This window comes from Psammomys obesus, unplaced genomic scaffold (genome assembly GCF_907164565.1).
Source record: "Psammomys obesus unplaced genomic scaffold, mPsaObe1.curated_primary_1811, whole genome shotgun sequence".
NCBI classification, from domain to species: domain Eukaryota; kingdom Metazoa; phylum Chordata; class Mammalia; order Rodentia; family Muridae; genus Psammomys; species Psammomys obesus.
In genome coordinates, this window is record NW_026596085.1 from 729,821 (window position 1) to 745,242 (window position 15,422).

The 15,422-nt window shown below is 56.7% G+C and overlaps 1 protein-coding gene across 2 annotated transcripts in view; it reads left to right on the forward strand.

Moving 5' to 3' along the window:
- Positions 1–4,067: 4,067 nt before the first annotated feature.
- The window catches only part of Galnt6 (polypeptide N-acetylgalactosaminyltransferase 6), a 35,300-nt gene continuing 23,945 nt past the window's right edge, over positions 4,068–15,422 (forward strand). For both annotated transcript variants that reach the window (XM_055627107.1, XM_055627108.1), the window contains exons 1-3: positions 4,068–4,130; positions 10,961–11,192; positions 14,626–15,212. In XM_055627107.1, coding sequence (XP_055483082.1) covers positions 14,722–15,212 — 491 coding nt within the window. In that variant the 5' untranslated portion in view covers positions 4,068–4,130; positions 10,961–11,192; positions 14,626–14,721. The remainder of the gene's footprint in view (positions 4,131–10,960; positions 11,193–14,625; positions 15,213–15,422) is intronic.

Sequence of the window (15,422 nt, forward strand, 5' to 3'; positions counted from 1 at the left end):
CCCTGTTTCAAGGCAGCAGCAACGATAACAAAACAATCTCTAATTGAAAGAAGGAAGAAAAAAAGCCACTGACAAGACAGTAGGATTGGAAGGAGCTGTTTATGGCTTGCTGGGGACTAGAGGGTTTGCCGATGTTCTGTATCAGTGTTTCCAGATCACTTTACTGGTCTATGAACACAGTGGTTGAAATAATAATCCCACTTTACAGATGACAAAGCCGAGGCACACAAGAGAACCTGAGATGCTCAGCAGCTATGGCAGAACCAGGAACAGCTCTGACTGGGTTCCTGATGCATTTCTCGCTGTGGCTGTTTCTCCCCTTGAGCACAGGAACAAAAACACTAAGTGAGCAGGTAGCACTTAGAACCATCGCCCTCACGCCGTTTACCCACTCAGTAGCCCCGGCTAGCCTGGACATCACTGGCCAAGTTTTCAGGAGGCCTAAAAAACCTGCTGAGGCCAGGGTAGCGATCCAGGCCCCCCTGTTCCCCTTAGCAAGCTATGGTGCTTTCACACAAATGTGCCCAGATAACGGGGGCCAGCCCCTCTCTGTGCAGGGCAGGGCTCCCTTCCCTCCCCCTCCCCATGCCTGCCACACCCAGAAGTAGCAGTCTGTCTCGGGGCCTGCGCGTGGGAGGAAGAGCCCGGTAAGGGGCAGAGCTGACATCACCAGCTCGCAGAGCTGCCAGGTCTCAGCGGGCTTCACCGGATCTGCCCCTCACTGAGCTTCCTGCACCGCAGCGGGGAAACCCCTTAAGAACACTGGCGTGGGAAGGGAAATGCCCAGCACCCCAAACCAGAGTCAAGATGGCTGAGCAACAGACACAGCCGTGAGGAAGACAACCACACTTACAAGGCTTCTAGAAAGAGGCCAGCTCAGTCCCTGCAGCCTTGAGAAACCCCTAGCCCGTCCTGCACAAGTGCGTGAGGGCAGAAGAGCCATTGTGAGCACTCACGGATTTCAGGAGCGGCACTGCAGGTCTAGAAGGCAGGAAATGTGCCTGGCTTCCCCCTTATCACTTGCAAATATAAACTTATGTGTGGGTGCTTGTGTGGAAAACTTTTCAGGAGTCAATTCTCTTACCATGTAGGATCCGGGGGGCCAAACTCAAGAACCAGAGTGACACTGTTCTTGCACCTGCAGAGCCACGTGGACCCCTCCCACACACGCACACACCCTTCTGAGTTAGGGTCTCATGTAGCTAGCTCACAATGCTTTCACACTTGTTATTTAGCCAAGGTGGCCTCGAACCCCTGACCTTCCTGCTTGGATAAGAGCTGTGTGCTACCATGTTCTGTTACCTAAAGCAGATGCTAAGGGGAGGTCAGGTAGGCAGTGTTTGTTCTGTGCAGTTCGGAGAGGACCCTAGCCGACCCCCAGCCGGCAGAGAACTCCTCAGGGCGTGGTGTTTCAGGAATAGGCCTACAGCCATTGAGGACTTGTGTCACATTTAAAGTCACGGTTAGGCACGCTGGTTCATTCCCTTAATCCCAGAGCTTGAGAGGCTGAGGCACCAGGATTGTTCTGAATTTGAGACCAGCCTTTCTGAAAAAGGAAAAAAAAAAAAAGTGGGGGGGGGATCACGCCTTTAACCCAGCACTGGAGAGGCAGAGGCAGTCAGATTTCTGAGTTTGAGGCCAGCCTGGTCTACAGAGTGAACTCTAAGATAGCCAAGGCTGTGTAAAGAGGCCCTGACTCAAAAGTAACTAGATAAGTAGATAGATAGATGGATAGATAGATGAGAGATAGATAGATAGATAGACAGACAAAGGGCTGGAAAGAGAGCTCAAGACTCACATGGTGAGAAGAGAACTGACTCCTGAAATTTGCCCTCTAACCTCTACACACACACACACACACACACACACACACACCCACTGTAAAAGAGTTGATTGAAGATAATCAAAGTATATTATATATTTAATGAAAACCTTCTGTTTTACACAATTAATAAATGCTAATCAATTTTTTTCTTTCTTTATTTTTCCAGACAGGGTTTCTCTTTCATAGCCCTGGGTGTCCTGGGCTTGCTTTGTAGACCAGGCTGGCCTCAAGCTCGTCGAGATCCGCCTGCCTCTGCCTCCGCTAACCAATTTCTTATTCCAAAAGTGAACTCCTTAAAAACAGCTTCAGAATTGGAGGCACACGGGACTGGCTGGCGCTGCTTCTTGGAAAGCCAAGCACAGTCTCTTCCAAGCTCCAAGGCAGAGTCCGTGGTCTTGAGCCTACCCTGTGGCTGTCCGAGGTCCCTCACCTCAGGTCACGTTGTACCTGACAACGATCGCACACCGCTGAAGGTCAAAGGAAAGGTCAGAGGAAAGGAGATAGGTCAGGCCTGGTCAGGCAGTCTAACACCAAGGAAGGAGAAAAGAGGACAGGGTCCCCTCATTTGTGGCAGGAATGGTGGGATCCCGACCAGGATTGCCGTGAAGGAAGATGTTAAGCCGGAGAGTCTGCAAAGCCCCGAGGCTTGACAGGGACCAGCTCTTTAGACGTTGAACCTTCAATCGGGGTCTCCAGTGTGAAGGGGTGGGGGGATGGGGAACTGGCAGCTTGGTGTGGGGATGTCGCTGTTCCAACAATGCGGGTCACCCCCCTTTCCACTCCTGTCAAGGCTCTGTCCTTCGCCTAAGGGAGCAAGATAAGCCTATCCCTGTGTTCGCTGGCCTTCCCAGAATGCCTCTGGTCCTCTCAGAGCTGCTCAACCAAACCACGGGTTTCAGGTCCTGCCCCGGAGTCTTAGAGACTCAAAACTGCAAATTTATTTTAATATTAACCAGAAGAAGTAGAGATCTTCAGCACTCCATTCCCCCTCCCCTTTGGCTTTAGGAGGCAGAGACCACTATTCGGCTGAAGCTGCCTTTGACCGTGTTGCCTGCAACTTCCAGATCCTCCTGTGCGAACTTCCCAAATGCTGGGATCACAGGCCCCGGTGTCCACCCAGGAAAAAAGCGTCCAAGTTGGGTATGATGGTACACTTCTCAGAACTCAGGAAGTGGAGGCCGGAGGATCAGGAGCCCAAGGCCATCCTCAGGCATACTATGTAGGGAGTTCAAGACTAGCTTTGTTCACAAGAGACTCGAGGAAAAGAAACAAAACCCACGGAGAGGGCTGGAGAGACCCCTCAGCGGTAAAGGGCACTCAACGTGAGGGTCAGGGGTCAGGGTCAGATCCCAGCGCCCCCGAAAGAAGGCGGGAGAGCGCGCCTCACTCCAGCTCTGAGGGACTGCACTCTGGATTGTGGCTGTGTGCTTTCAGGGCCACACGCACATAGATGGATAAACAAAATCCTTCCTTAACACACACACACACACACACACACACACACACACACACACACACACACGGAGCGTTTCCAAGTCAACAGGCATTCATTCGACTCCTGTTCGACTAGGATAAGGACCCGGGAAATTACAGCCGGAATGTAGGCCCAGAGCCCATGAGCAGCCCCTGTCCTGGTGGCAGGAGGATCAGAACCAGAATGTGGGTTTAAGCAATTCGTTTGTTTCCTTTTTCTTTTCTTCCTTTCATTTCCTTCCTTCCTTCCTTCCTTCATTTCTTTCTTTATTTTTTATTATTTGTTTGTTTGTTTAGAGTCACGGTCTCCTACGTAGCTCGGTCTGGCCTGGAACTCAAGATCCCCTGTCTCAGCCTCCCCGAGCTAGGAATTCAGGAGTGAGCTAGGAATTCAGGAAGCCTGTCTCAGAATCTGCATTTCTAACCACTTGGAAGGTGTCCTGCGCGTCCCGTGTCCCGGACACCGAGACTCTCTCTGCAGCGGTGTCCGCCGCCCACCCCCGGGTAGCAGAAGTTCGGTGCGGAGGCCGGGGGATTGCCCGGCTGAGACCAGCGCTGGCCAGGGCAGTTGGATGGCAGGGGAAGTTAATCTCCCCGCACCCGCCGGGACGGAGCCTCGGGGCTCGCCGCCGCCCTGCACGCGGCCTAGGGTGGCGCTGCCCCGCCGGAGCCGCACCCGGCGGACCCGGGCGGGAGCGGCGGCGCTGCACCTGCCGGAGCCGGCCGGGCGCCACCCCCTCAGGACCCGCCCCGGACCCGCCCTCCGGCCGCCCCGTCGGGAAACCGCGGGCAGCTCGGCGGCGGCGGCGGCGGCTGTGCCTCGGCGCGATCGGTAAGCGGCGACGGGGCGCGACCCCGCGGGGCCCGGACCTCGCAGCCGCGGGCTCCTCGGGGACTCCCTGCGCGCGCGCTCCGGGCCCCACCCCACCCCACCCCCGGCCCGCCGTGAAATGAAGGGGCCGGGCCAGACTCGCGGGGACCCCCACCCGGAGGGAGGTTCGGGAAGCCACGGCTCCAGACTCTTCCCCCATGCTCGCCTGGCGCCCGCAGCGCGCCCCCCGGACTGGACCGGCCCGCGCGCCCAGGCTCGGGGGGTCCTTCCTGCCTTGTCACCCCTGAGCCGAAGGCACAGATGAGGGGTGTCCTCGGTGGGGCCCCTCGCAGCGCTGGCTGTGGGTCTGTCCTTGGGCGCTTGGCGCGCCCCGGGGGGTGGGAACGGGGCTCTGCGGTGTGGCGAAGGCAGTGTGACTGTGACTGTGACTGTCACCAACTTCCTGATTCTCGCTCACTTGTTCCGTGCCCCCGCGATGACAAAAAGGAGAATCCTGCTGCTCGGCCGGGGCCAGTCGCCGCGCTGCGGAGCGGGGCTCCTGGCTTGTGTGCACATGGCTGGCCTCAGCTTGCCAGCGAGCTCCGAAGGGCAGCCCTGTCTTAAGCCGCGAGTCCCCTCAGGGCTCCCGGGGAGAGCTCTCAGGCTCCCGGGGAGAGCTCAGCCCACACCCACAGAGGCTGGGCTTCGGGACTCTAGACACACCAAAGCGCCTCCAGGGCTGCGTTCATGGGACCGCGGGCGCGTGCGTTACACAGGCCTCGCTCTCCTCCAGGCGGGGCAGGGCTGAGACAGGCAAATCCATGCGGTGACTAGATGGGGTTTGAAACACACTTCATTCAAATCGTCCACGAGTCACCCGCACCATCCCAGGCGGTCCGGCTCGTCTCTGCCGCGATGCCTTGTGCCTTGGGAACCTAGAGGGCCCGCGAGCAGGGCCCGGCTACCAAAAGGAAGCGTAGAGCATGTGAAACCATCAAGGAAATTGGCTGCGGAGCAATCCCAGCCCACAGCTAGCATTGCCACAGCACAGAGAAGAGTCCAGGAAAGGGGCAGGCGCGCGTGCCTCCGTGAGTTCAGAACTGCCCTAGGCCCGGTCTGTTCACAGAAGAGAAAGCCATTCACAACGAAGGCTGCAGGTGGATGACTCAGCTCTGCCACGTAAACCCCGATTGGGCGGGGAGCAAACGAGGGGGTGCGCGAGCTTTGCTGCGTAAGCTTTAGGAACCAACCCAAGCTGGGTCGTGCTGTGGCAGCCCCAGCGCTCTCCTAGCTGCGTGTCTCTGAGCGGGTGTGCCCTGGAGTTGGCAGGCTGTGTAAGTGAGCACGCGGCTCTGGGTCCAGTCTCCAGCGCTGCGAAGCCTGGGCATGCTGGCCCAGGCCTGTGACCCCAGCACTTGGGGGGTAGAAGCAGGGGAATCCAAAGTTCAAGGTCATCCTTGGCTACACAGCCTGGACTACTCTGTCTCAAAGCAAAAGCAAAAACCAGACAAGACAGAAAACGTAACTTGTGTGAGGTTTTTGTTTGTTTTATTTTTGTCTTTTTGAGGCAGGGTCTCCTTTGTGTAGCCCTGGCTAACCTGGAACTTGCTCTGTAGATCAGGCTGGCCTCTGTAGATCACAGAGATCCTCCTGCCTCTGGCCCCCCCTCCCCGCCCAGCACTGGGATTAAAGGAGTGCAGTGGGACATAACCCCAGCTACTCAGGGGGGACACACAAAGCCCTCAGAAAGGCTGCTCGAGCCTGGGCTCCAAGGCGAGCCTGGTGACGCAGCACCGTGATCACAGGCTGATGGAGGCCTTGTCATCAGTCTCTCGAGTCTTTAATAGGCAAATGTCCGATGATGACAGCGTCGCCCTACACGTCCCCTGCCTGATGGGCACGCTCGACGTCTCCAGCTCTGGGAGTGAAACCGTGCAGGGGCCTGGTGCCAGAAAGGCTGGTCATTCAGCCTCAGCCTGTCTTCTGGAAAAGCCCAAAGCGCCCGTTCTCGGTCGCTGGGACAAGAGGGAGGATTTGAAAGAGCGAGGGGTCAAGTGCAGGGCAGTGCCTGTCTCCGTGTGGGTCTCAATGCTGCAATTGTGCCAGGCGGAACGCGAGCGTGGAAAACAAGGACGGGCTCAGCCAGGGAGAAGAGGGCTTTGAGACCGAGCGTGCCTTCCCAGAGCCCGTGGCGTCAGGTTGTTCTCAGGACCCGGCGGAGGAATGGACACCCTGAGGGTGGAGGCTGGCCCAACAGTCAGAACAAGCATTCTGGATGCAGAATGTTGGGAAATAGGATCTCGGCGTCTGGACTTGTCCTGCATGTATCCCGTGGGAAGGTCCCCCGGGAGAAAGCGTGGTGAGTGAGTGACTTCTGGAACAAGCCGCACACCCGGCTCCCAGGGACAGTGACACACTTCAGTGTAGGAAACCTGCTTTTCTTGTGGTTTTTAGAGACAGGCTCCCTGTAGCCTTGGCTTCTCCATGGAACTGAAGGTGACCTGGACCTCTGTGATTTTGCCTTATCTTACGTGCATGAGTGTTTTCCTTGCCTGTGCTCATGTATGCATACCATGTACATGCCTGGGGCCACGGAGGTCAGAAGACAGCATTAGATCCCATGGGACTGGAGTCATGGATGCTGTGTCCTCTGCAAGAGCTTTTGGGCACTGGCTGTGAACTCCTGTCCTCCAAGAGCTGAGGGCACAGGGGTGGGCCGCCACGTCCTGCTCCAAACACCGACGTGTGTGTGCGTTTTGTTTGGGTTGGATGCCCCCGGGGCCGGAGCCACAGGCCCTGTGATCCCTGAGATGCGGAGGCTGGGAGCTGAACCCCGTTCTCTAAAAGAGCAGTGAGACTCCTAACTGCCGAGCCATCCCTCGGGCCTCAGGAGGCTTCCTGCAGACGAGTCACAGTCAGAACCTAGACTGTCGCTTCGTTTTGCTCCATGAGGCCTTAGGGATGGACGGCCGCGAGGAGCATCTGCTGGGCTAGCTAAGTGCACACAGGAGGCTGGGTACCAGAGCTCTGCCCATCAGAAAGCACAGGTGCCACAGCAGAGCAGGCTGGCGGGCCCTCCACCTCGCCCTCCGGGGCTGCTGAGGCTGCGACAGTTTGGAGTGGAGAGGAAGGACATGTGGACACACACAGCGGGAGGCAGGGCAGAAGCATCAGGGCTTGGGAGTGAGCTTGGCGACCTTGATGCTGAGGAGAGATTGAGAGTAACAGGTCTTGGAGGGGCCAGGAACTAGGGGTGCGGGTGGACACCAGTGCCCCGGAAGCAGCGGGGGCTGCTAACCGGAGCCGGCTGCTTGCGCACCTGGGTGCTGCAGCAGGTGGAAGTTTCCAGCCAGGAGAGAAGAGGTGTCAAAGGTCAGCTCCCCCGTCCTCTGGAGATAGCCCCAGCCGTTAGGACCATCTGTCCCAGGACCCCAGGCTGTCTCTCCCCCTCCCCCCCAGCCAACAGACAACAGAACTCAATTCGGATTCTCTCCAGCCCTGGGAGGTTGGGAGGCCCATGTCCTCATCCCTGGAGTCCTGGGATAAGAGTGGCCCAGCAGGGAGCCTGCAGACAAACCGCAGCTGAACTCCTGTCCAGCTGCCTGTCGCCCTGATCTGCCATGGCTGGGGGCGGGGGGGGGGGGGGGGGCAGCAAAGCTGTAACAAACCCTGATCCTACCACGTAGCGGCGGAGTGATCCTGTCAGGGTTTTGGTAGAAATGGTTGGATAACTTCAGTTCAACATTTTATGTAAATCTAAGATGAGCCTGGCGTGCTGGGGGTCGGGGCATTTGGACGGACCTAACTCTTATCCCACCCTCCTGGGAGAACAAGCCACAGTACTGCAGAGCTGATCTTCAGGAAGAGCCCAAGTGTCCCTGGGTGTACCTCAGGGGACGGGGAGTGGAAGTCCCCACCCCCGGGAACACAGAGGCATCTGAGGGGGAGGGGCGCTTTGGAGACCACTTGGCCTTCTCTTCGGGATATGAGCGCGGGAGGGGTGAGGCCGCTGGGCCCGATGAAGTGTAAAGAGGACAGGTTTTTAGCCAGGCAGGCCTGCAGCACCTCCGCCCTCCAGGATCCCGCCACCAGCTGGTTCCCTCTCCACCTCGGTGTCCATCCCCATTCCTCTGGATCAGAGGACCTCCACCCAAAGCTTTTGAAGAGATTCATAACTGAGCCAATCGCCTTGAGCAAATATCCTGTGGTGATGGCGTGGCAGCGCCCTTCCTGGAGGCCACGTCTCTGCTCTCACCCTGAGGTATGCAGCCTGTTTGATAAACAGAAAGAAACGTTCACAAAGAGGCCACCTGGCCAGCAAGGGCGTGTTCTGGGTAGCTGACCCTGTCTTCCGCACGAGCCAAAAACACCTCACTTGGTACTTTCTGGTTTCAGCATCTTTAAGCATTTGATCCCTGAGTGGGGAGTTGGAGAGAAGGGAATGGCAGGAGGGGGGTGTTAGGAGTGGAAGGGGGGCTCAGAAGAGCCCAGAGCCTCTAGTACCCGCCTTGGGGAGGGAAAAGTGCCAGGGACACAGCAATGGTCAGGAACCTGAAGACCAGACCTGCTTTTGGGAGCCGCTAGACTGCCATCCAGCTCCAGCAGGCCTCACCTATAAAACAGGCTGCTGGGGACCCAGATAGGAGTCTATGAGCAAGCCAGGTGTGACAGCAGAGGGCCACCTGATCCAAATACTTGCAGGAGTCCACTGGGCACCCTGAGGAAATGGGGGTCCAAACCTGACCCCTCTGGCTCCCCCCAAGGATGAGAGGCTCGGTCACCTGCTGCTACAATCTGTACTTTAGACCTTGCAAGTGATACAACTGTAGAAGTGGCATCGCCCTTGGAGTCCAGGAGTCCGGGTCCCTGGCAGGGAGCACAGACACGTCGACACACGGCAGGCTGCGGCGAGAATCGAGAACAAGTAGAGACAGGAGGCCAGAGCTGGGGGTGTGGCTCACGGTAAAAAGCCCTTGCCTGCCACGTAGGAAGCTAGATCTTCAGGACTGAGGAAAGGGAGAAGAGAGGAAGCGAAAGAGACAGGCAGAGAAGGGGAACCAGTTCATTTTGGTTTAGTTTTACGATTTTATATAACCAATTTTTGATATTACTTTACTGAAAACGAGAGGAGATCAGAGAAGACTGCCTGGAAGAGGCCAGCCGTGGGGGTTGGCGTGTGTCACTGAGTCCTAAACGTGTAACTACAAAGAAAAGCGTTGACTAGACCTGGACCTTATGTAAGTGCGGCAGGATAACTCGAAAGCCTCAGGGCAGTTTCACACTCCAGAGAACAGCAGAACAAACAAAAATTGCCTGGAAATGTGACCATTTAAGCTTCCAGCTTACCTTCATCCAGAAATGTAAATTTTGAAGAACACAATTTTAATTTTTATTTTTCACCGCTGCATTTCACTTTTGAGGTGGGTCCTCATGTAGCCCAGGCTGGCTACCAACTCTGTACAGTCACATGACCTTGAGCTTCTGAGCTTCCTGAGTGCTGAGAATGCAGGGGTCACTGTCCCCAACCTACGCAGTGCTGGGAACAGAGCGGAGGGCCCCACTGGCTCCACTGGCCCCACTGGCCTACGTCCCCACTTTCTAAATTTCATACCTAGTAACACTTGTCGTGTTCAGCAGGATGACATGATACTAAAATCTGATCATTCAAAATTCATAAACTAAAAGCAAAAACAAAGTTTTCTAAAGATCCTCGTTAAATCTGTGGCACTTCTAGGCCGGAAGCTTTTAAAGCTGAGCGCTGCTCAGAGACTTGGTAGCTCTGAGCCCAGAAGTCGTAACTGAGAGAAAATCCTGACAGAATAATGCAGTGTAGCGTGGGTTCTGTTTGTCTGTTTCTGCGGAGCTGACGATGGCCCGCGCTGGACAAGCACTCTGAGCGGTGTGCCCAGCATGCCCCCACAGGGTGGGCACTTGGTTTCCCGTCTTCTCTTTCCAGGCAGGGCCTCGATGTATAGCCCTGGCCCAGAACTCACGGTTGGACCGGGATGGTCTGGAAGTCTTAAAGGCCCACTGGCCTTTGTCTCCTGAGTGCTGGGGTTAGAGACATGGGCCACCTCAGCTGACTTTTCGCCCTCCCTTTACCTTGTGTGTACGTCTGTGCAGGGCACGCTTATCTGCTGCCCTTGAAGGCCAGAGAGGGTGTTGCATCCCAGGCCTTCTGAGCCGCCATTCGGATGCAGGGAACAGAGCCTGGTCCTCGGCAAGGGCGGCCAGTGCCCTTCCCTGCTGCCCGCCTCTCCTCAGGGGCCTTCCTACCCCCATATTCTGGCCACTCATAGACTCTTCTCAGGATGGTTTCCACACTCTGAGGCTTCTTTGGGGTGACGGGTTGGAATCAGGATTTGGGTAGACCCTGGGCTCTGCTCGCTAGGGCGCCGAGAGGTGAGTCCACCCTGCCTATCGGAGCCCATTCCATTTGTTCAACCTGGCAAGGCGTCCAGCTGGGGCATGTCTGTGTGTGGATGGATGCCCACTGCCAGCGGGGAGGGCCCTCGAGCCGGCAGACCTGAAGGCCAGGCAGGACGCACAGGCCCGAGTAGTGGGGATATAAGCAGGACGTGGGAGGTAGATCCACAGAGCCCTGAACATGACCAAGTTCTACGTCGGGGGCCAATCCTTTCCCAGGCTGGTGGGGAGCAACCCACTGGGCCTGGCTAACCACCGTTCTGGGCTTTGCTAACCTCTCGGAGTAGGAGCCCTCAGCCCTACTGGTATCCACAGAACTGTACTTCCTGACGGGTGTCTTCCTGCTGCCTGCATGCTGAGCCAGCACGGTGGAGAACAAGCCCCTTCCTGCCAAGTCTAATCACAGGTGTCTCATTTCATTTCAGGATGTGGTTAGAACCTTGAGGAACTGAGGGTTCCAGAGAGAGCGAACGCTTTAGGCGACCAGCTCGGATCCAGAGAGCCGGTGCTCTGGAGAACGTCGGTTTAACCCGAGGTCTCCCTCTCTCCAGAGGAAAGAAAAGGAACACAGGTGTCCGCCTCTCCAAGAGACCACAGGCAGTGCCTGCATGAGGGTGCAGAAGTGACGGGTGACTCCGGGAGGCCTTCCTGGAGGAGGTGAGTCCTGGCCTGGTTCTGGCTAGTCATGCCTTCGTGAGCGTAGTTGTGCCCACTTTCATGGAAAGTGAAGAGAAAGCAGCCCAAGAGCATGGGGTGGCCCAACAGATCCGCCCCGTTCTACAGAGCTCTGCTTGTGCTCCACAGTCCCCTGACTAAGGTCTGGAGACCCCCGGAGCTGGCCCTCAGCCCAGCTCAGCCCTGGAAAAGAGCCTCGCCACACCTGAGCCCTGCCTTTCTGAGCTGCCTGCTACATTTGCTTTCATTAACTTGAACAGGAGTTCCAGAGCATCCCTGGGCAGGAGCTGTCACCCCAGCTCTTCCGCTTGACGCCGTTTCCTTTCCTAAACATGTGTTTTTACTTTATGTGTGTTAATGTCCTGACTGCGTGTACCCCTTATCTGGTGGCCCATGAGGCCGGAAGAGGACATCAGATCTCCTGGGGCTGGACCTAGAGCAGCCATGCGGTGTCATGTGGGAGCCGGGAACTCTTGTTCTTTAAGGGGTTGTCAAGTTTGGTTGGTGCCATCTCTGCTCCAGGGAGGCTCCCGGCATGGCGGCCCCCTGGGTTGGAGCTCCGGGGGCTGAGCAGGACCCTGCTCGCCTCCCCGCCAGCTGCTGCATTCCTCTTCCTGGAAGATCCTTTGCTGTTCCTCATTTCTCGAAGACAGCAGCATCAGGATGGTACTGGGCTTCAGCCCAGGGCAGGCCATCCTCTGCTCCTGTCAGCCCTCCCAGCCTCCCCAGCCTCCTGCGCTGCTGTTCTCTGACTGGCTGTTCCATCTCTGTGTTTGATGGTGCTCTTGGCTTGTGCTCGGCTTGTTCAGACAGCCCCCACGTGAACTTTCACTCGTGTGTGGTGTTTTGGCCTTCCTGCGTTTGCCATTTTTGACATGCTGCTCCTTACACCCAAAGACACCCTGATCTGCTCCCTTCTTGCCGTGTAATCTCTGGGCGCCGACTTCCCTGACTAACTTTGAAGGGATTCCTCCCTTATCTCTGCCTTTCCCGAGTCCTGAAGAGCCCATTTATTTATTTTTATTTCGTGGGAATTGGTGTTTTGTGGGTACGGCTGGGTACCATGTGCACACAATGCCCTCGGAGGCCAGAGGAGGGCGCTGGGTCCCCAGGAACTGGAGTTACGCATGGTTGCCAGCTGCCATGTTTGTGTTGGGAACTGAACCCGGGTCCTCTGCAAGAGCAGCCCGTGCTCCCAACCACTGAGCCGTCTCTCCTGCCTCCAAACAAGGATTTTTTCCATTTGATTTTTGACAATGCTATGGAAGAAAGCATCTGTCTCCCCAGCCCAGCCTGAACCTGCTGGCCATGGAGCCTATGCTAAGCACGTCCTTATCCTGCACGTGAAAGAAACCCCAACAGCAGGCTCCACACAGCAGGACACAGGGGTCGGCAACAGCGCTCACTGTCTCCAGCACGCTCACTTGTTTGTGTCGTCAGTGTAGACTTAGCATGTTCACCGTGTTCTACAAGGAACGGGGGCGGGCGGCCACGATCACTCCAGCAGCCAGAGTCACTTTTGGGCAGAACATACACGGAGTGGAGATGTGACGTTGGCCAAGGGACAGGAGCCTGGGGTCATTTCTGGGAAACCGCACAGGGGTTTATTTCTTTTTCTAGCAATAGAAGCACCTGAGGGCTTAGAAAGTGGCAGGATTCCTGCTGGGGGTCCTGCCTACATCACCCGGCTTAAGCCTCAGCGCAGCCCAGGGCTTGGGTGTTAGTGACGCCGGTTATGGATGAGGAAATAGAGACTTAGAGCAATAAACTAAACCATCCGAGGGGCGCAGGAGGCTGATGATGAAACTAAGGATTTTGAAAACTTAGTGCACAGAGATAAGACTGCCAGGCTTCTGGGGAATGTTTTCTTTGCTCTCTTAATCCTGTAGCAGCTGTGGTGGCAGGTGCCCTTCAGTAAGGCACTGAACCCGCAGCCGCGGCTCCCGCCGCAGCCTGTCAGCCAGTGACGGTGAGACTAGCTGGGCTCCCGTAGAAAGCTCTGCGGCTGCTCATCCACCCTCTGCGCCTCTGGACTGGGGTGCCGGCGGGTATGCAACCCCTGTGCCTAGTCCTGCCTGGAAGGTGTTGTCATGGGATCTTAGATTTAAAACAACAACAAGGAAAAGCATCTGAGTTGGAATTGGTGGCATGTGCTTGTGGGAGTCTCAGCTTGTGACAGCGGGGGCAGGAGAATCACTCCGAGCTATCATGAGCTCCGTAGTGAGACCCTGTCAAAAATAAAGGGACTGCCAGGCAGGGGCGGGGCACACCTTTGATCCCAGCACTGGAGGTCGGGGCAGAGGCAGGTGGAGCTTTGAGTTCCAGGACAGCCAGGGCTACACAGAGAAATCCCGTCTCAAAAAACAAACAGTGCTGGAAAGATGGCTCAGTGGTTAAGAGCTCTGTCTGCTCATCCAGAGGTCCCGAGTTCAATTCCCAGCAACCACATGGTGGCTCACAGCCACCTTTGATGTGATCTGGAGCCCTCTTCTGGCCTGCAGATGCACATAGAACATTCAAAATAAAGAAAATCTTAAAAACAAACACACACACACACACACACACACACACACACACCACATATAGATATAGACAGGTAGATCAATCGATTGATAGACAGTAAATACAGGAGAACCTTGGCCTGGCTAATTCGTGAACGTTCGTGTCTCCTCAGAAACTGGCTGCGCTGCTCTTAGCCTCTTCAGGCTCCACCACTTGCTTACATGCACAAACGGCACCTTCACACGGGCACCTTTACAGTTCTTGGCAGGTAGAGCACACTGTGTCCCTCTGCAGCGTGCCCTTCCATCCCACCGCCCCGGCAGCCGGTCACGGACAGGCGGTTCGTTCCTTTTGCTGCCCGGCGTGGCTGTTCCGCACGTCCCTGTCCTTCAGCCGATAGAGCGCTGCTCTTCACACCAGCACCACTCCAGGCCTTCCCGTCCAGGCCTCCAGGGCCACACAACCCAATTCATCTGACACACGGGGTGGCCCAGGGCGGTGGCACACTCAGGGTGGCCCAGGCATGGTGGCACATGCCTGTAATCCCGGTACACAGGAGGCAGAGGACGCAGGAGTTGAAGGCTAGTCTGGGCTAATTAGTGAAACCCTGTCTCAAAAACCAAAACCACCTAGGCAAAGAGCAGGTGATCTTGGAGTTGTCGCCGGGTTCCACCCTCTGAAGCAGGCTCGGGCCCGTGTGCTCCAGCTGAACCTTATTTGAGCGGCAACCTGTCTCCCAAAGCAGTTTCCTCTGGGCACGAAAGACCCAGACGTTGTTTTCTCCGTTTACAGCAGAAGAAGACTGAGGCTCGGGATGTTGAGTGTATGGAGGTGACCCTGCCGTTCCCGGGCCCCTAGCTCCCTGCCCATCCCTGCGGTGGCTCATTTCTCTCCTGTCCCCTCTTTTTTCCAGGCTGAGGCCCCAAGCGTGGCCACTGTGGCATGTCACACTGTTTCTAAAGTGAGATACGAGACCCGGTGCTGCCCCCCTGGGGATCCGGCTGGGGAGATGAGGTTCCTTCGCCGGCGCCACATGCCCCTGCGCCTCGCCATGCTGGGCAGCGTCTTCATGCTCTTCCTCTTCATGAGGCAGAAGGAGGGGAGCAGCCGGGAGCAGGCGGTGGAGAAGCCGTGGCTGAAGTCCCTGGTGGGCCGGAAGGATCGTGTCCTGGGCCTCATGCTAGGTGCTGTGAACAACATCCGAGACGCCATGCCCAAGCTGCAGATCAGGGCTCCCGAACCCCAACAGGCTCCGGTCTCCACAAACCACTCCTGCCTCCCGGGGTTCTACACCCCTGCTGAGCTGAAGCCCTTCTGGGAACGGCCACCCCAGGACCCCAACAGCCCTGGGGCAGATGGAAAAGCATTTCAGAAGAGAGGATGGACCCCACTAGAGACCCAGGAAAAGGAAGAGGGCTATAAGAAACACTGCTTCAACGCCTTTGCCAGCGACCGCATCTCCTTGCAGAGGTCCCTGGGGCCCGACACCCGGCCTCCCGAGTAAGTAGAGCACTCTGCCTAGTCAGCGGCCAGCCGGCAGGAGGAAAGCTGGGGGCCATTTGAGAACAGACAGGGATTCCTTCCCTGCCTCTTTTCTTTTGCTGGCCCGTGCTCTGATCCCAGGGGCTGAAATCCTGGTGAAAGGGTGTGTGGTGTGTGTGTGTGTGTGTGTGTGTGTGTGTGTGTGTGTGTGTGTGTGTGTGTGTGTGT